Source organism: Gouania willdenowi, chromosome 16, assembly GCF_900634775.1.
Source record: "Gouania willdenowi chromosome 16, fGouWil2.1, whole genome shotgun sequence".
NCBI lineage: Eukaryota > Metazoa > Chordata > Actinopteri > Blenniiformes > Gobiesocidae > Gouania > Gouania willdenowi.
This window is the reverse complement of record NC_041059.1, coordinates 36,387,285-36,409,009: the sequence shown is the minus strand read 5'-3', so window position 1 is coordinate 36,409,009 and position 21,725 is coordinate 36,387,285. Positions and strand designations below refer to the sequence as shown.

The window sequence follows — 21,725 nt, the reverse complement described above, 5'->3', positions numbered from 1 at the left end:
ATAAATGGGTGTTGGATTTACATGACACGTTTTTTTTACATTTTATACATTTAATGTGCAAAATTTTGGGACAATATCTCACAATATTAAATGGTCACAAGTTGTCTCATGGGTAATGGGGGCAATTCATGTGTTTTCACTTTTAACAAAAATGTCTTTTTTTGTACATTTTAGCTTTTTTATTCAGTTTCAACTCTATATGAGCATTTAAAGTTTCAAAGTCAAATATATTTTAATTTAGTAAATATAATAATAATATATTCATTTTTTAGTCTTCTTTCCATATCGATCTTGTGATCCAACATCGTGTATTGTAATGTGAACTCAGTTTATTCTTCCCATTGTAAAACTCAATCATCTTTTTTGAGGACGTTTACATTTTTCCCCTCAAAAGACGACTATTTGGTTTGATGGCAGTTGGGTCAACCAGGTGTGCGTTGGATCTTTAGCATCATATTTTTTTTTATAAATGACTAGTTTGACAATAGGTGGTGTCGTGGTTGTCCTTTTTTACAGCAAGAAAAAACACAAGATGGTGACAAAAGAATCATTAAACACGGGACGTGAAGTTAAACTGTGGTGTGGTAGCTGTGTGTCTGATATGGGACAGATGTATATTCTGGGACTCGTCATAGTGTTCCTTTGAATCAGGGGATGCTTCAGCCTTTGAAACACTAGACATCCTCATCAAAGGTGGCCAGCTACAGGGTGATCAAGCCTGAGCTTGCATCCCGTAACTGTTTCCCACTTTCTCCTATCTGCAGCTTTAGGCCACCTCACACTCAGTCTGTGCCCCATGTTCTTGTGTCTGATCTTTGATCTCCTTCAACATCTTCAGTGACATGGATGCTGATGCACTGCGAACTGTGGTTTTGTACCCCTCACTGTGCTTCAATCGACTGATTTGACACACATCAGGCCAACAAAAATACACAAAATGACAACAACAGTAAACAAAAGACAACAAAAAAAAACCCAATGAGCTGACAAAGGCCTAGTTTTGGTTTCAGTTACCGTTCTATTGGAAAAATGCTTTCCTGTGTCGACTGACAGATGAGACAGTAATCGTATTCTTTGGACACAATGATTTCTGACATTCAGTGCATTGTAGACAGAGTGGAGTTGATGGCGGTGAGTGACAGAGTCGTGGCTAAGGCCTCTGAGAGCTTCCAAAGAGTAGCAAACACACTTCATTTTCAATCCCTCCATGAGCCGCTGTGTTAAAGCCCCCTCCCCACACACACACACACACACACACACACACAGTGGCACCACCTGCCTTCCTCCATCCTGCTTCCAAGCGAAGCTTCATCGCTGAAGGTGTTTATGTTTCAATCAAAGGAGCCAAAGCAGCGTGACGGGCGCTTTGTGTGAGACGAGTAGAGCTGCCGCCTCCATCACTGAAACACCACAGTGCCTGTGTCCGGCCCCCTGATGGAAGCTTAGAGATAAAGACTTCACTGAGAAAGGCCAGAGATCAACCTCTTTTCTTCTCATTTTGGACGACTAAACCATTACACCGGATTTCCACTGGCTGTGTAACTGCTAAGTAATCCGCTGTTTGTCTGTGATGCGTAACTGTTGCAGCAAGAATTCAGGAGATCTCGCTAATTCACGCATAATCACGCGATATAGCAAGTTGTTGTCATGACCAGGCAAGACAGGAAGTTGGACCCAGATGCAGGGACTCAGGCAGACACAAAGATTGGGTTAAGTAGTCTTTATTTAGTGCCTCAATGCAGGCAGTCTCCTGACGTGCAGTCCAGCAGCTCTGCAGCTGCTAACAGGCCTCTCGACAGAAAGCTGCGGTGCAACTGAAACTCACTGAATGCAGTGGACAGACGTAACTGACTAAACTAAACTTTGACAGACTGGTGGAAACTATAGTGGAAAAAATGACTGACTGACAGACCCTGGCATAACAAAAGGACGTACCGACAGGAGCCAGTGTCACTCGCTGCAACAAATACCAAACACAATCAAAACAAACAAGAATGTGGTGCTACAGCTGTGCGGTCCCACAAAGCGAAAACAAGCGTCTACCCACACTCACGCAAACTCAACGTACAGATGACCCCCAACAGACACACAACCCCCGCGCGCACAGAAATGCACATACTGACGCGATCGGCTACTTACTCACACCTACAAACCCTGAAACACAAATCATCCATCCCCGAAACCAAACGCAAACACACACCTCCGCCATACGATGTAAATCCGACAGCATCCACACAAACCAGGCACGGACCAGAGACGGAACTCACACGGAAGGCAAACAGAGATCAGAGGACTCAAGGTGCGTTCACACCGAACGTGACTGAAGCGACTAGATTACATTAAAAATCAATGTAAATGACGCAACTTCAAGCAATAGGTTCTGTAAACGTACGGCCGTAGAAGGAATGATCAGCCCTCTCACCTTCAGACAAACAGGAAGCCTCACACATAGACACTGACAGAAACGCACACCTGGAGGCACACAGTGACATAGACAGGGAAGGAGACGTATAGGGACAAACAGTGAGACACATAGAAGGAAAATACACACTACCACAACCCCACAAACACACACCAAAGATCCCATACCATATACATGTCACTCAAATATTTAACCTAACTAACTAAAGGGAACTAAAACTGGCAACTAGAACTAAGGATGGAGACTAATCAACTGAATGTATACGTCGTTGCTTTGGCGTCCATCAAAAATAGAAGGTCTGCGTATCTGTTGTGGAGGACTCCGGACTGACGGAGTCATTACGCATGCGGTGGAAATTCACAAATTGGCTGGAAACGTATGAGCTCTGTTGCTGTCACGCAGCAGATATGCTTCCAGTGGAAATTGGGGATTAGAGGTGATATAAGTTACACAGCTTTTCCAAACAGCAGTGGTTGTGTGTCCAATAGTTTTTTTTTTTTTTTATATGAAAGATATTTTAAATAATTGAGTTTGTAGGTGAGTTAGGCCACAAATATGACATTATTCTGTAAATGATCTGATCAGGGACTCAACTATAGCATCCTATCATTCACACAGATGATCGGAATGGATTTTATTGTGGAAGAATGAGAACAAATAGCTCTAAGTGTATGTAACTCTGCTGTCATTGTATGAAAAGGAAGAAGTATGACACACAGCAGGCTGACTGATGACTGGGAAAGCTTTCATATGGTGCACTCATCCATCCATCCATCCATCCATCCATCCATCCATTCATTCATCCATTCATGACGCCCTGATGCACGTTTCAAAGAGTCTCTTTTTGTTTCTATGACAACGCTGATGATGGGATGGTGCTGATGGGAGGAAAAGCTTGAGGGTGAGAAGTTTGCATTGTTTAAGTCAGTATTTCCCAAATGGGGGTACGTGTACCCCTAGGGGTACGCAATGGCACTAATGGCACTACAAGGGGGTATTTGAGAGGGAGAGAAAGGAAAATAACAAATGAAAGCATTAAAAATACACACAAAAGCTATAAACAATATACTGAATAATAAAAAGAACAGAAAAACAGCAGCAAAAATTACACAAAAAAACACATGCACACATACACACGCACACACACACACAAAGAGAGAAAAATACTTACCATTACCAGCAACACACAAAACCACAACAAAGACACACTAAATGAGAGAAAAATACATGACAAACGACACACACACTGAGAGAGAATAATTTAAATAATACCAAAAACACACAAAATAAGAGAAAAATATACTTAAATAGAACATAAACTGGGTCAGTCTTGATCCCACAGCATTACTGTAAATGATATGACATGATAAAAACTATAGAAATAAATCTATTCATGAGGCACTAAATAATGTTCCAATCCACCTTTTTACAAAATGAGATTGTTTAAATTGTGTGTTTTCACTTATTCATTCCATCACTGTGTTTTATAGTTGTTTTTCCCAGAATTCTGAGCAAAATGTAGTAGTCGGACAGAAGGGAGGTACCGGTACTTGCATTGAAAAGTAAGAGAAAGGGGGTAGTTGAGAAGAAATAATGTTTGAGAACCAGTGGTTTAGGTCACATAGGGGGATTTAAACACTTCATAAATGTGTTGAAATCCATCTGAGGTGAGGAGATTTCCTCCACCCCCTCCCTCTCTGTGAGCTGAGCAGCAATCTGGGGAGAATGAGGTGGAAAATAGACGTCGTCAGGGTAATGCTCATATTGGCTGACACAGGGGAAAAGGAGCTTTTAAAGTGTTTAGCTTTAATTTCATTCAGGAGTGAAATAATTGATTTTAATGAGATGTTTTGAGAGTGAAGTGCCGCTGTTGCTGAATCACTGCCTGACGGGTTGTGATGGAGAAAAGCAGAGGTCTTTCCTCTTTCCTCTCTACTGTACCACCATCCATACATTTATCTGCTCCTTTCATATTCATTCCATGCTGCATTTTTAAATAACTTTGACACTATTTTTGTAGCAACCCAAAATATGAATCATGTCATCATCCTTGTTGTCGTACTGGTGAGATTGTGACTTCCCTTCTCGTCCTGCTGTCTCTCCTATTTGCAGCATCTCTGCTTGTGATTGACAGGGAGTCACATTGTCATTATGAGGCTACTACAAACGCTGCGAGGAGTGTGAACGTTCTCCATCTCCTGCCCTCAGCAGTGAGCCCGAGAAACATGAGGAACTCTCATTTATTCACACAATGTAGGGAAAGGCTTAAAAAAGAGCTGCAGAATGGGTCGGTGGAATTGATTGTTCATTTCCAAATCTTATAATAAATTAAAATATAAAGCCATTTACAGATTTATTTATTTGATTTTTTTTTATGTTTTAGACTTAATTCATTTGTTAGAAGCCCTTTTTCATCTGGCTAATAGGTCCATGGCCAGCACCAGAAAAAATATTGCAGAAAGTATTTTTTTATGAGCTTGAAGAATGGACTGAGATGATTGTAGGACCTTAAACAAAACTCTGCCGTGTATATCGATGATGTTATGACAATGTTGCGGAAAATAATTCCCAAAGTCAAAATATATTTCACTGTTATTTTGTCACTTTTTGTTATCTGACGGCCAAAATAGATTTTAAAGTGACCAAGATGTGTCTCATCATTGCAGACATTTTGGTACCAAGAAGAAAGAATTATTACATGAATATAGTCATCAAACTAACAGTTCCAAAATCAAAAAAATGAAAATTTACCAAAATATAGTAAAGAAACTTCTCAACGTATTTCTTGCAGTCCTGTAGTATGAAAAACATGGATTTAGAAGAGACCAGAAATGTTTAATTAAAGATGTGTCTCATCATTGTTGACAGTTTGGTACCAAATATGACATAAACAAATGTTTTGAAGTTTATTTATTTGATGAATACACATTTTCAATGAATCACAAAAAATCTTCCAGGGTATAATCACTAAATGTATTCAAAAACACCCCTGCTACCATTTCTAGAGACCACAAGAACCATTTTCTTATTTCCTATATATCAGGGATGTCAAACTCATTTTAGTTCAGGGGCCAAATACAGACCAGTTTGATCTCAAGGTTCTAGGTGGGGGGTAAAAAAGAACAATTTTAACATTATTGTGACCTACTTTTCAATAACAGTTCAATTCACTTAAAACATTCTTGATTTTGCTGTCTTTGTGTAATTTAGAGTAAATCTGTGGAATTGTTTGTGAGAAATTGCAAATTACAAGCGACTGAATTCATGTGATACAAACAAAGGAAAAATAACAAACCCTTAAAAATCTTTCTGAATTTTATTAAATTGGTGAATTTAAGATATCTACGACTAGATTATTTGGTCATTTACACAATAATCCATGTTTTCTCTGTCATTTTTACTTTCTCTTGCGGGCCGAATTGGATGCTCTAAATGGCCAGATTTGGCCCCCGGGCCTTGAGTTTGACACATATGCTATATATCATACGCTGAAAAAAATACAGTTGTGTTTTGTCTCCTCAAATAAGACCCTCGGAGATATGGCCGTTCACCTATAAGGCATGTCATCACTGATGGTTGGTTTGCACTATAATGGTCACATGGGCTCCTGTTTTCCTCTATTTTATGGTGTAACCTGGTGTGATGTTTTTCATGATAGTCTGGCCTTTGTGTGGACAGGGGTGAGCTATAGGCAGTCCTGTACAAGGCACCATTTAAAGGTAATGGGTTGAATTGATAAGAATATTTGACTGTTCTTAAAAGTATGTTGCCATAGCTACGGCATAGGTCCAGACCCAGCAGCAGGATTCAGGCTTTAAGTGGTGGAGGAGAATCCCACGCAGACACAATCCGTGCACAAGAGGCAAGGTTCACTTTTATTAAGTTATTCATTTCATGTAGTTTCAATTGACTTTCTGAGGATGAAAAACAATTATAATTGAATTGTAATTGTCAAAAATTCTGGTAACTTTAATCATAATTGAATTGCAATTGAACATGTGTAATTGAAAACATATATGTAACTGAAAAATGTAATTGACTCCAACCCTCTCCTGAGTCGTTAGAATGAGCTTTAAGTTTTTGCCGATGGGTTTCGGGCTTATATTTGATCGTTGTACCGCGGTCCCGGGCTGGGCTCGGACACTGCACGGTAAATAAATAGTCAGGTGATGTGTATTAATTAGCACGAGAAAGACACACAAATGGCTCAAATCTTGATGTTACAAAGGTTAGTTTTTTAAAGCAAAAGAAAAGAAACATGTTTGTTATTTTAAGTGTGGATTTACAGTAAATACAATACTCTGCCACGTGCACAGAGATGTGTAAAATAAGTGTGAGTGGATCACATTTATTCACAGATATCGGCAAAGCAATACTCTATAATAGCGTCAGCCCCGACTCAGCAGCCTGTTTTGACACCTACACTGCAATAAATTCACACTGCGTGTTGCTTTAGCACCTTTTCATGGCACAGATTATTAATACCTTCCACTCCCTTGGGCACGTGCTGAGGCTTGTGGGGGATTCCTGAAAGGCAAAGTGGTCGACTGTGATTGATTTTTAAACACCTTTGGATGGTTCCCATACATATGGTTACACAGACTGCCCTAATGTGAGAAACATAGGCAGGGAATGAAAGGACACGCTCAGCAATCAGAGGGAGAGAGCACAGATGGGGAGGACGTACCTTCCTCACGAACCCGAGGGCACGACTTCTACACAACAACTGTGGAGAGCTGCTATGATTGCTTTTCAATCAACCGAGAAAAAACACTCACTTATTTTTTTATTTATGTATTTTTTTTTTAAGAGCTGCAGAATTAGGGGCTGTGGATGAGTGGCAGCTCCGACAGCGTCAGCAGCACTTCTCTGTTTGTTGTTGTCACGACTTTGGAGAATAAACGTATCAACATTCCAGCAAACAATCTGTGGGTGACGTGTGTGAACAAATCAAGGCCGAGAGTCCGTTTGTTTGTTTGTTTGTTGGTTTGTTTGTTGATTGGTTGTTTGTTTTCTGTGCTCAGATGGTGCATTGTCCCTGTAACAAATAGAAACATCAGTAACACCATGAAGCAGACGGAGCCGTCGCTCTCACACAGCCAGCTTTCTTTGTGGAAACGTTTTAATGCAGCAGACACTGCAGCAGTGACTCTCACACACATGGATTTATTGGCTGCAGTGTGTGACCCCGTGGCACACGTTAGGCTCCACACATATTTTTACTTTGCAGCGGGTGCATATTTTTGCATTTGTAATGTGATTTTGAAAAGCTTTTAACAGTTAATTGTTGTTCCTGGTCTGACAGAGTGGAGCCGGTGTGTGCTCTAACTCTAACGCTGCTTTTAGGAAAACAGAACGCATCAACAACAAAACCAAAAAAAAGAGAGAAAACAAGAAAGGTTAAAAGCAGTTCACCACAGGCAGACACATTTAATCATATGTTAAATGCATTAATAGCAAACCACTTGCAGGTAACAGACCCTGATCACATACAGCTCCTACTCTGGGAATAAATAAATACATTATAAACCTTAACCCTTGTGCACTCCTTTAAATTTACAGCATTTGTGCACCTTGCAAATGCTCCATCTCATAAAAGTGGAATAAAAATATACTCCATGATTTTTATTTACTGTATATATATATACTTTATTATAATTTTCAAACCCTTTTTATGTTTGTATGGACTTTTTATCATGAGAACCTCTAATTTTTTCAGCAGGAAAAACACTAAATACACAGTATTTCCAAAAATGAGGGTCAAAGTGAAATAGTTTTGATGAAAATATGACAGCCGTGTCAATAATTGATGGCAGAATTGAAATGCATTATTATTTTTGGCACAAGGACAGTTTTAAAGAAAAAAATGACACTTGTACTCCTTAAAACTTTATGTAATGGTCTCTGGTTGGTAGGGGGTCATCACACCTGAAACATATTTCCCTTTATTTTGAAGGTAGAGGCTTTGATCTATTAGGTATTAATTGAAAAAGCATTATGATGTGTCATAATTACAGTATGTGAAAAATATGTGGTTACAATGGGAGTCAATGGGGAAAATTGGGTCACTAGGTTACTAAGTGACATTATGATGCATATCTCCTTTTCTATACACTTCTAATAGACAGAACTTTGGAATTAAACAAATAAAAATGAAAAAACGATAGTGGCAAAATTTCATACAACTAGCTTTAAAAATGACCAGAATATTGAGAGGCAAACAAATAAAAACACCCAAAATGTCACTTTTGGTCACAAAGCTGCTCTGAGCGTTAATATGCAAACAATCATCAATAACTTCACAGATTTATTCTGTTACTATGGAAACCACTGACAAACCATGATTAGGTTATTTATTGATTAACATGAGAATAAATGTAACTAATCGTCAATAACTTGAGTAAGAAACACTGTAGTATCACCTGGCTCTGTTAAACATTTACACTAACTTCTTTGAATAATATGTTAAGAAATGTACTTTGATCTGACATGTTTCAACTGTCAACTTCCAGTCTTCTTCATTTTGTTTTTATTTTTCTTTCACTTTGTCTGCACATGCTGTCGAAGGTCATCACTACATGTAGACAACAATGCATGTTTTATTATTTCAATTACATAAATGAATTTATTTTATTGCATATATGTCACCATCCCTCCCCAAGGAAGGGCAAGAAACTCTTTATTAAAGGGAGAATATAAAAGCAGAGGGCAGTGTTACACCTAGGGGAAAGGGAAGGGAACAGGGAAGAGGGAGTCGGGGTAGGAATCGGAAAGGGTGGCGAAGAGTCGACTGTTTTAAAGAGAGAGTGAGATGTGATGTTATAGTTGTGCATATTGTGCTGACTGTGTTGTATAATCAGTTCAGTCAGTCTGGTGACAAGTGTGGAGAAATTGAAGCGCTGACTCAGCACCCAGCTTAAGTATAATGGTGGTGGCTGTGAACAGAAGGAAGGAGTGAGTGGTTATACCTAAAACGGGTATTTGGGATCAATGTATCAAAGGTTAAGCCCGATACGATACAGTCTTCTTCAGAGGCATCTGCTGATCGCTTTGATGTTTCCTTGACTTCTGTGTCAAGGAAACAAGTTATTTTTGTCTTTTTTTAAATAATATGTTAAGGTTTCATTGGAAACCATGCTAGAAATATTACGAGGAAGTCAAGGAAACATCAAAGCGGTCAGCATATGCCCCTGAAGAAGACTGGCAGTTGAAAGTGGAAACATGTCAGGAGATCAAAGTAAATTTCCTGAAAATCCGATGTCTGGATAAATCTGGATGTTTATGTTTGTAAGCCATTGGCGTTACATCCTAGAGGGGGCGTAACAATTGTTCAATAAGAACTTTTCAGTTTCATTCTCTAGTCTTTTTTTACTGCTTACTTTGGATTGTTTTACATTTTTTAGGTTTATTAAAATAGATTTGTGTGATTTGGACCCAGCTGAACAACCCTCACACAAACCAGTGTTAAATGCATCAACAAACACTTTAAATCTACTTTACATCAGCTAAAATGCAATAATTTTCAGTGTTTTTGTTTGTAAACAAAATACCTTTGTATCCAATTCTTTATTTGTGAGTGAAACTGCTTCAATAATTGTTTTTTATTCATTGGAAATGCTTTATGTAGGTCTGATCACTTTACGTATCTGCTATCTGTTATGTATCTGGAATCATCACACTGTGTGGAGAATGAAAGCACCTTAGATTCAATCATCATAATCATTGATCTTCGCCTGATTGTGCAGAGACTGAGCTGAGCTGTTGCCCTCCATGTTAATCACATTCTTGGTGTTTTTGCAGACGGACGCTGCGCTCATGTACGATGCGGTGCACGTGGTGGCCGTGGCTGTGCAGCAGTCTCAGCAGATCACTGTCAGCTCGTTACAGTGCAACCGACACAAGCCCTGGCGCTTTGGGAACCGCTTCATGGCCCTCATCAAAGAGGTAGAAATGCTCGTCCTCACCCACCAACACACAGAAAACTCACAGAAGGAAATGCTCAATCTGGATGTTTATTGATATGGAAATCATTTTTTAGGTGTAGATAAAAATAGCAACACCTTCTCTTTGTGAGGACTGAAGCCATTCTAATGCAAAATTATAACATCAACCTTTTGGAGAATCATCATTTACAGTATTCCAACACTTTAGTCCAAAGGTGAAAGTAATGGATTACTCACATTACTGTAATTGAGGTACTTTTATGGGTACTTGTAATTTTTGAGTATATTTCTAAATCAGTAATTAGCTTTACAGTTTCAGATCTGTTGGTGACCCCTACTCTAGATCAGGGGTTCTCAACTGGTTTCACCCTGGGACCCACATTTTCCCACGGTCGCGATCCACTTTTATTAGAATTACACCAACCAAATATAGTTTTTCACAAATAGCTGTTGAAAACACACATAACACATTTCTTTTGCCTCTCAAAAGAAATGTTTTGACCCATTATAAACTTTTCTTTTGACAGGCATGCTGTGGAGTGCATGTTGCACTGGAAAACATATAGATTTATGTTTTAAGAAAAGAAAGTGTGTGTTTTCAACAGCTATTTTTGAAAAACGTGGGTCGTGATTTAATGGCCGTGGAAAAATGTGGGTCCCAGGGTTAGACCAGTTGAGAACCCCTGCTCTAGATAATATCACAAAAAATAAATAGAATAATATTACAATTTTTACAATACACATATATACATATACATATATAATACTTAAAGTTGTATATATACATTTTATTCATGCACATCAAACATAGACCTCTGCCAAGTAGCTCATTTCCACCCATATTGTGATTTAAAGAGTACAACACGCACTTTCCTTCCACTACTACGTTACCCATAAGCCACCACGCTTAAAGGAGCAGGCACATCCATCCATATTGTGATTTCCACTCGTGGTATTTTTCCTTGTCCCATTATAAACATTTCCTGAAAATTTCATCCAAATCCGTTTATAACTTTCAAGTTTTCTTAAGCTAACAGACAGACAGACAGACAGGCAGACAGACAGACAGACAGACAGACAGACAGACGCGGAGTAAAACATAACCTTGCGCTCTACGCTTCGTGCTTTGCAGAGGTAAAAAAATGTACACACTTACACATATATATATATATATATATATATATATATATATATATATATATACATACACATACATGTGCATGACGTACATAATATTAATATTTCATTATTTCATGTTTACTACACAAATTTCATTAATTAAAATTGAAATACAAAACAGTGTGGCAATATTTCAATTCATAATATACTCTATCCCAATGTATATATTTTGTTATGTTTATTGATTAAGTATCAATATATTTCATACCATTATATATATAGTATACATCATTGCTGTCCTAGGAAAGATTGTTGCTCTTCTTTCATTATTTCATAAAATGGGCTTCGTCGGGCAATGTTTGCATGACTATTATGATGGAAATAAACATAGAAACACTTTGAAATCTGGACTAAATCAGTACTATAATATAACTAAAATAGGGCAGGAAATACATTTGAGTATTTGATTTACAGTAATTTGAAAACATTTCTTCAAATCAGCTGTCATTGCCAGACAGTTGCACACTTTGAATTACAGAATAAATTACACAAGTAATTCAGTAAGTAACACTTAATATACAGTATATATACTAGATTACTGCACATTTTATACGTTTAAACTTTTTTTTTAATGACAAAGAAATGCAGTTGGACAGAATATTTAGACGTCACGTCATTGACCCTTCAACAAGTAGATTTATTTTAGAAAAGCTTGGGTGAACACAACAAAGTCCATCCCATGAGCTGAATGTGGAAGCAGTTCTATAAAGTTTATTGTTTTTCATTGTATACCTTAAATATATGTTATATCTTTATACCCTTCTTCTTTTATTCTATTTACTCTAGTGACCTACAAGGAAAATAACGTACACTAGTTTATGTTTGGGGGACAGAGAAGCTTCTTCTTCTCAAATGTAACGTCTCAGCTGATTCTATGTTCACGTAACTGACACGTATTGAAACCCAGTGCTGGTAGAGAACAGATGAACGATGACAAATGCCTCCAGTGTGATTGATTCTTCTTCTGCCGTCACTAACGGAGACGGCGCTTCGTACGTCGGACAATGTCTTGTCTGCAATTAAAAACACACAAATGCGAGTGGGTGGTGACTCTCACAAGGTTTATGTAAATCAAAGCTTTACACATGGCTGCTAACGTCTCAAGGATCATTTCGCACACACACACACACACACACACACACACACACACACACACACACACACACACACACAAAGCAAGTGTGTGACATGAATAACAAACAGCGGCTCATGTTGTTTTGCACATCTCTTATTCTACATTTTTACTGTGTGAGTTTTAAAAGGTTTAGCGAGCACTTTGCAAGGTTAACGCTTCACTTTGCAGGGACTGTGTTTATTGTAAAATAACATTTCCTCATTCTTCTTTATTTCCTCTCAGGTGTTAAAAGTTAATCTTCTGAGATAGTACTTGTTCCACCCAAAACAAAAATAAATACAAATATAAAGAGTCTGTTTATAAGTGTGTGTTGTGTGTACTTTTCACAAACATGTTTTAAACATTTGTAGATAAACACACAAAAGAAATCTAGGAGCGTGACGCTGGACTTCAGCCAATCAGAGATCTTTCTACCAACAGAGCGATCCATGAGCTGTTTTGGGCCTTACTATTGGCTGCTCGAGCTGCTGGTCAAAACTCACGGTCTGAGAGTAGGGAAAGTGCAATGGCCGATCTTCCAACAGAAGTCTCTAACACAGCTGTTACACGGCAAAGCAAGAGGAAATAGGAAGAACGAGGTGGAGAAGCAACAGAATAAAGGCACAAACGTGTTTAGGAGGAACAGACTCCACTGAGGTCTCTCTGACTCGGTATGTGCGGTGGACTGCACGTGATCCGCTTTCAGTCTGTGTGCAGTCCACCCCACATATCGAATCAGGGAGAGATAGAGATAACAGACGAGATAAATAGCTTGTAAACCTAAGCCAAATATAATCTAAGGGGGAGAGAACAGACATGCATTATGCAGTGTGGATGTGGAGTGTGTGTCTGCTCTGATCAGCTGGTATTGCTTGTGCTGCTTGTGCCTCTGAGCCTCTTATTGTCCTTACAGCAGCGAGTGTTTTGTGCTTTCGTGTCTCTAAAACATCAGAAAACTCTCCTATAACACAAGATAAAGTCCCTGCATTTGTCACTAGTCTCTATTGGTAAAAATGTTGCAAAGTTTTCCACAGTGTGCGCGTTCACAGGAAGACCTGTAAGTTTCGTTCAGCAGGAGAGAGGGGAGCGTGGAGCCTCTCACGATTCTACATACTGCAGCTTTAAATGGCAGAGTATGTCCTTGTTTCACCTCAGGCCCATACATACTCGGGCGGAACAAATGTGGAGCGGACTGTCAGCATTCCTCAGAGCTTACATACTCGAGCGCACCATCGCATAGTAGTTTCTACTTTCCCACAATTCTTAGCGCTTCTCTGTATTCCTTGTACTCTTTCTGTGACGTGTTTTAAATGTACTGTCATAGCTTGTCTGCCAGTCTCTCCTAAGCTCGCGTTCATCTCTCCTGCTCTGTTTCACCAGGTGGTGAAATGCAGGTCGGTGTTATATTTAAGGCGGGTTGATACATTGCGGAGCAGTGCTTTGTGTGACCCGCGCAGTCGTAAAATCTGAGCTCTGCACTTAATTAGCCCGGTGGAGTCCGGTACACAAATGTCTGTCCGAATATGTTTGAGCATCAATCAGGTGAAATTGGAGAATCTATTTGACACACTTACTGTATGTGCCGTGGCACAGTGGTTGGGAAACACTGGAATAGGTTTGCTTTCTACTTCATTGTAATTTAAATTAATACAAAGAATTTCCAATAGAAAAATGCAGTTTTTAATGAATGATTTGCCCCCTGCCCGTAAACAATTCAATAGTCGTCCAGAGGCTTTATAGTTTAACATTTGGACCTGACCTGTCTCTTAGTGTGACATCCATTTCCTCAGTCCTTAATGATAGCAGCTGATAATCATCCACATCCGTCTCTCTGTGAGTATCTGTGGTGAAAATGGAGAGGTACTCAGCCATTGATTCAAAGCTGCGTGACCAATGCTTTGGAGTAACTTTCAGATCTGTGACTCCCACTCATGCGACTAAAGATAGGCCCTGAAGTCCCGGCTCTGATGATTCGCTCTGCCTCAGCAGAAGCCTTTCCTACCATCACTCACTTTCATGGCACATTGTACCCTAACACACCCCTAAATATCTGGAAAGATTTGGTCATTGCTTCCCCACTGTTACCTGTAGCAGTCTGAGAGGGTGTAGACCTGAGAGGACAGAACATGGTTGACTGTATGTTCTTATATTGTGTGTTTTTCTTCAGGCTCACTGGGACGGCCTGACAGGAAGGATTACCTTCAACCGGACCAACGGCCTGAGAACAGACTTTGACCTTGACGTCATCAGTCTGAAGGAGGAGGGACTGGAAAAGGTTTGTTCTTCTTTTACACATTGGCAACATTAACAATGAGAGCTTTTATTCCACTTTAATTCAGAATAAAATTGAAATCCTGTTTGAAACGATTCAAATTGACCATTTTAACACCTCATTCCGAATGAAAATGGCTATTCCGAATTAAAGTTAAATAGAGTGGCTGGTTTATTCTGATTTTAATTCTGAATGGAATGATTCCTCGATCTTGTATACGATGACGCGCTGGTGACAATATCATCCAAGAGTTTGACTCAAGCCGGGACTATATACTTAATAAGAGTCTTAGAAGATATGAATAAAATGAAAAGAGTGGATGGACGGAAGCATAGACATGACATACGAACATATTACACACACACACACACACACACACACACACACACACACACACACACACAGGCAAACAAAACAGTCATGTCCCCATGAAGCCCCTGCACCAGGACACAGAGCTTCAATAATGACACGCAGGTCATCCCAAAGTTCTTCCACTAGGGCTGGGCAATATGGACCAAAACTCATGTCTTGATATTTTTTTTCTCCAAATGGCGATATACGATATGAATCTTCGATTTAATCCAATTTTAGTTCAAATGAAGTCTGACGAGAAAGACAATTCAAGATTTAATTTGCTGATGCAAAATGCCACACAGGCATTTATTAACAAACATTTGCACAAAATGTTCCACCTTTGGCTTTTTCTTCTATTAAGGACACCCCAATGTAAACCGCACATTATTTTCAAGAGGAAAATTTAAAAAAATAATGAACAAGCTTTTCATCATGACTTGTCTTTGGTTAATTGGGGGTAAAGTTGGGTCAGTTGTTGGATGTTGAGCTTGCTTCGATATTCTTTAAAGATTTTTTTTTGAAACTTGTAAATAAACATTCTCCTATCAGGAAATTCAGGGTGAAGGGACAAGAAAACCCCTGGTTTTCCCCAGAGTTGTCAGATACCATCTATCGACGTAATGTGGCATGGGCCAAAGCCAGGAATAGTGATTGTGCCTCTGACCGGTCTATTTTTAGGCAACAAAGGAGCAAATGCCCTTCTCTCATAAAAAATGCTAAATCAGAATACTACTTATCTGTCACAAACGAGAACCTCAATAATCCTCAGAAAATTTTGGAATTTGATTAAGTCTTCATCAGTAATTAAAGGTCTTCAGGCTCTTCCAACATTTGTTCTAAAACTCGGTTCCAGTCTATGATAGAACTGAGGAACCATCTGGTTCTTTGTATGACGTCACAGGAGCTGCCCCTGTGACTCTCTGCACAAACCCTCCAAGGTTTTCAGGAGAACCATTTTACTTTGTACATTTTACTGTGCCACAAGTGCATAAAGCCCTCAAAACGTTAGATCACAGAAAATCCCCTGGACCTGACTTGTTAGTGATAGAGCCCTACTCTTTGAAAATAGCAGCTGGTTTTGTATCACAGTCTTTAACAATCCTTTTTAACCTCTCAATCGAAGACAGAGAAACCCCATCCGTTTGAGCTTTTGTTACCCCCTTATTAAAAGGAGGTGATGCAGCAGCTTTAACCAACTACAGGCCAATATCAAATTTGTGTCTTGTCAAACATTATTGAATCTCTTGTGTGTGATCAACTAAAAGAGTTTCTAACCTGAACTGATCTTCTTTCAAAACTGCAATCAGGCTTCAGGAAAAAGCACAGTACTAACACTGCAGCTACAAAAGTGATCAATGATATACTTGTTGTTGTTGATAAAATGCAGTACAGTGTCTAAAGCTTTTGACATTGTGGACCATGCTGTTTTAAAGCACAGACTTCCTTGCCTGGGCCTGTCAGATCATGTAGTTTTCTGGATCACAAATTCTTTGAATGACAGGATTCAGTGTATTAAATATGATGGTCTGTGTTCTGAATTTGTGAGTGTCCACAAAGGGGTGCCACAGGGTTCGATACTAGGTTCCTTCCTGTTCATTATGTACATTAGTGAGTTGGGAAAAAATGTATCTGATGCTAACTTACATCTTTATGCCGATGACATCATTATTTACTGTTTTGGAACAACTCCTGCAAAAGCGGTTGAATCTCTGTGGAAAACTCGAATGTTGTTCTCAAACACTAATAAGGCACCTCAAACTGTTCCCACAGTGTCCACTCTTGAGGGAAATGTAATACAGGTGGTGCATGAATACAAATACCTTAGTGTCTTGCTTGATGACTCCCTCACCTTTGAGCCCCATATTTACAATCTTGTGAAGAACCTGAAAATTAAATTGGGTTTCTTGTTCCGAAACAAATTGTGTTTCTCTTTTGAGGAGAAAAAGCAGCTTGTCACTGCAACTTTTGTATCTGTTTTAGGTTGTGGAGAGCTGCTATATACTTTATGAATGCCTCAGCTAAGAGTCTAAGTAAGATTGACGCTGTCTGTCATTCTTCTCTGAGGTTTTTTACTAACTGTGGAACCCGAACCCATCATTGTGAACTGTATTCTTGAGTGGGATGCCCTTCTTTGTCCACCAGGAGGCTGGAACACTGGCGCACTTTTATTTACAGGGCCATGCTCGGGCTACTCCCCTCCTACATCTGCAACCTAATCATACGGAGAAGTGTTAATTCAAAATGAGCAGTTGCTGCTTTCTGTTCCATTTGCCCACACAGAACTGGGAAAAGGGGCCTTCATCCACTCTGCACCTTCCACATGGAACATGCTGCAAAATGAAAATAACTGAGCTGATTTCTTTAAATGCCTTTAAATCCAGGCTGAGAACACATGAGATGACCTCCTCTACTTGTAACATCATTTTAATTTGCTGTTTGTATGTTGTGAGTGTAACTTAGGACTCCCTTGAAAAAGAGGTTTTTAACCTCGATGGGACTTTTCCTGGATAATAAATGCAATTAAAATGTATAGGAGTTTTTAATGCTGTTCTGAGAAGTAGTGAAAGCATTGACTCCTCATGCTGCATTCACATTGATCGCATCTTCTGCGGCACCGGACCAGCTTGCCGCACGAAACGTTCCGCAGGTTTCGCAGGATCAAAAAATGTCCCTTTCATATGCGCGTCTGAAGCGACACATCCAACTTGGTGAGTTTCACTGCCTGCTGAAGCGAGGAGCTGTGCTCCTTTTTCTCCTCTCATGAACATAAACCACCAGTGAAAAAAGCCGGTGTGATTAGCAGCTAATGCTATCCTTGCTCAGTGCTACAGAGAGAACTTTTACCTGCTACTACCACCTCCTCGCTGATTCTCCTCCACGCCAAATCTTTCCTAGTCCGGCCCCGGTTATAAAGGCCATGTCATACAGCTCCAGGTGGTCACACACAGCTTCTATTCCATGGTTGAATGGGTGAACAGACCGGTGTCCATGTTGACAGCCTAAACAGTCGCAGGAGTTCAATATTATTAACTCGAGCAAATGTGCAAATATGACGTAAAATCGGGAGCACGCTCGCACGGTGGATTGGACCGCACTGCCGCACAGGAAAGATTTCGCCTTTGGGCTGCGTTTATTCATTGACTTTGTATGTAATCTGGATTGTGGACGATGTTTAGCTTCCAGGTGGATCATCAAGACTATTGGTCCTCCTAATTCTCAATCATGTTTACGAAAGGCCATCGTACGTGCTCGTGCCCGGTGCGCACCGGGTCCTTTAAAAATGGATTTTCACTTACCGGTGGCGAGTCTGACGTAGTGGGAAAAGTGCAAATCTTCTTTTGTAAGGTAAGCTTGTATGACCGATGCCGACTCCAACTTGTAAACAGAGCTGTGCACGAGGAAAACGGGGCTCGTGCACGCTCTCCCGTACACGTAGGCGTGTTGCGCATGCGTATTTTTTTTCAAAATGTGGAGATGGCGTTTCTTTTTTAAACATCGTCCTTTAATTCTGAATAATGAATTCTGAACTTAAAAAACATGGCCATTGACAGTTCCATGTTCTGAAACTAATGTGTGACATGTCTGGATGTTTACGTTCAGAACTAACCAATCCAGGGCTGAACTACAAATCTTAAATATAACGAAAACAGAAAAAACAAAAACACTGTTGTGATTTATAATTAAATCTCAGCATCCTAAAGTCTCCAGGTGGTTTGTAATGATTTTACCTCTCAATACATTTTATGAGAGTTTTTTATAGTTTATTTTTTTAAACTCCAACGACAGCAAGAAACTTTAATAATCAGAAAATGACCAATGTCAGACAGAATGCAAATCTGTATTTAGATCAGTTATTAGACAAGTTCTGTGACAGAAGCAGACATTGGTTTTTAACACTTAGCATGAACTCTTATTTCAGTCAAAACCCACAAGTTTACAGGCTTTTTATTTCTAGTGTTGACTGAGCAACAATAAGAAAATACTAAAAACTTATTTCACAGAAAACTCTTTGTGAACCTATCATGAAATGTTTTGATGATTTATGATGGGCTCTGCTGCTACTTTATGCATTATTTACCCAAACCTTTTCCAACAATAGATGTGGACAACCAAATTATTTCAACTTTATTCATTAGCGTTTAAGCAAAAATTACAATTAAACTCATTATTTGCTGTAACTTTTATATAGGGCGACCATTCATATGGTTTTACCTGGACATGTCTTCTTTTCACGTCTTGTCTGGGGATATTTTACAAATTAATGAAATGGTCCAGGTTTCCCAGGGACCTTAAACATATCGCGTTCATTTTAAAGACGGTAGCTCATCTAATATTTTGTTCTATCGGAGAAATTCCACCAGTTTCTGAAAGCGAAGGAGTTGCTTCTTAAAGCCAATATGGTGTCATTGTTGTATTTTTATTCACACGTGATGGAATCATTAAAGATGCAACTTTGTTTGGACAAAATTGTTACACACAAGGAATAGAGAAAGAGAAGCAAAGTCTAAGCAAAACAGAAATGAAAAGAAATCAAATAGTGGTGGATTTAATTGAAAGTGTCATATATTGAAGTATATGTTTAATGATCAGTTTTTTGTTATAGTTTTAGTTTCTAAGATTAGATGTTTCTCATATTGTTTCAATGATCAAGAGATTTTAAGATGGTTTTATGACGTTTTTTAAGGATAATTTGTTAAAATGCATAATAAAGGTGATTGACTGGAGTCACCACTGATTTCAGATTTTTTTCAAGTCTGTTTAAAGAGAGAAATTATTTATTTTTTTAATCTCTTATTGACGACAACAACCTATTTATTTACTACATTTTATTTTACTGGTACGAAGTAGATTCAAGAAAATGGAGAATAATTTGAGTCTGACGAGGTCGACTAAAGTGTCCTATTTCACCCTACTTTTAAAAGAGTGGTTTGTGTTTCTTTGGCTTTTTGCTTTTGTATGTGATGCAAAAATAAGCTCAGCCCAGTTTTTTTTCTGTCCAACCTAATCAATACACACCAATAATCAGATTAAACAAGGTACGTAGCTGTCCAGAGATGTTAGATATTAATGTGAAGAGATGACCATGCAAAGATAGAGGATTTTTTTTATTAAACAATAAAAACATCGACATCAATCATTAAGGGTTAAAAGTTCAATAAAACAGGCTGCTTTTACACACCGGTCGTAACATCCTCTGAAACATCTGGCACAGCGAAGGCGTCCCCTATCCATCATCACATTCCAGCCCAGCTGTGTTTGTGTACATCTTTCCAGGAGCACTGCAGTCTATTTGAGATTCATGAAATAATGAGAACCTGCTAACTGCTGATCCAAATGATCCTGTGAAAAACACTCCACCTCTGCTCTGTGTGCGCCTGCACCTCGCAGAATAATTTCATCGATTAATAAAAAAGCTCTTCAGAAGCCCTCAGGCCTCGTGAAACCTGAATTAAAGAGTTGATTTGCAATTACAAAGATTTTCTCAGGCTCTCACATGGGGGCATCAGAGGCGCCTTGAGGAGAGTGTGGCTGCTTACAAATGTGGGCTGGAGTGTTTGTGGAGTCTTCTAGTGATGCTTGGAGCAGAAGGGTTGCTGAGAGCAGGGGTGGGGGAGGTAGTGGGGGTGTTAGGAGGAGCTTTGAGAGGACAGAAGAAGCCTCCAGGCTCAATATGATAGCTTTCCAGTGTTTGTCTGTTCCTGCTCCTCCCTTCTTTGCAGCATCCTCACTTTAAATGTCTCCAAAAGCCCAGAGGGGCTCGTCCACATCCTACAGACCTGAAACGGACCCCAGCCCCATGCTATTGGGATGGATGGAGTTAGTAGTTCAGTAGTTAGTCCAACCTGCAAAGTAGCACAAATCATCTATTATTCTTTCAATGTTCATCATTAAAAGAATAATATGACTTTTCCTAATTGAATGGGTACAATTGATTAAGTATGAAATCATTATGATGATCATTTTTCAATGTGCTGAACACATATTGCATTCATTGGTGTTCCTCTGGGCTTAGTTTGTCCCTAAGTTGTTTAAAGGTGGGCATACATAGTTCACGATGTTTATGTTCTCACACAACCTGACTGTTCACACTCTACGTCCATATACGACACGGAGTCTTGTTTCTGCAAATGGAATGTAAAAATCAGAAGAAGAAGAACCCGGAAGTGAGAGGCACTCGTGAATCTCAGCAAAAAAAGCTTCAAAAAAAAAAAAGTGATGGACCAGGAAGTGGTTGGACAGACATGGGCAGTACGGTCCGTCATTTCTACAGTGTGAGAGTATGAGGTTTAGCCCGTACGTGGCTCTGCTTCAACAGTGTGATTCCCTCACGAGGAGCGCCTTTACACAACACGATGCGCGACACACGACTTAGCTGAGACTTGGCCTGATCCCAAAAATAGACGCATGAGTCAAAAATTGGCTCAAAATGGGCCACAAATT

General features: G+C 39.3%; 1 protein-coding gene across 3 annotated transcripts in view; it reads left to right on the top strand.

Annotated features, from left to right (window-relative positions):
* grik2 (glutamate receptor, ionotropic, kainate 2) overlaps positions 1-21,725 on the top strand; it is a 376,713-nt gene that overhangs the window by 220,376 nt on the left and 134,612 nt on the right. For all 3 annotated transcript variants that reach the window (XM_028469698.1, XM_028469697.1, XM_028469699.1), the window contains exons 8-9: positions 10,223-10,366; positions 14,826-14,933. In XM_028469698.1, coding sequence (XP_028325499.1) covers positions 10,223-10,366; positions 14,826-14,933 — 252 coding nt within the window. The remainder of the gene's footprint in view (positions 1-10,222; positions 10,367-14,825; positions 14,934-21,725) is intronic.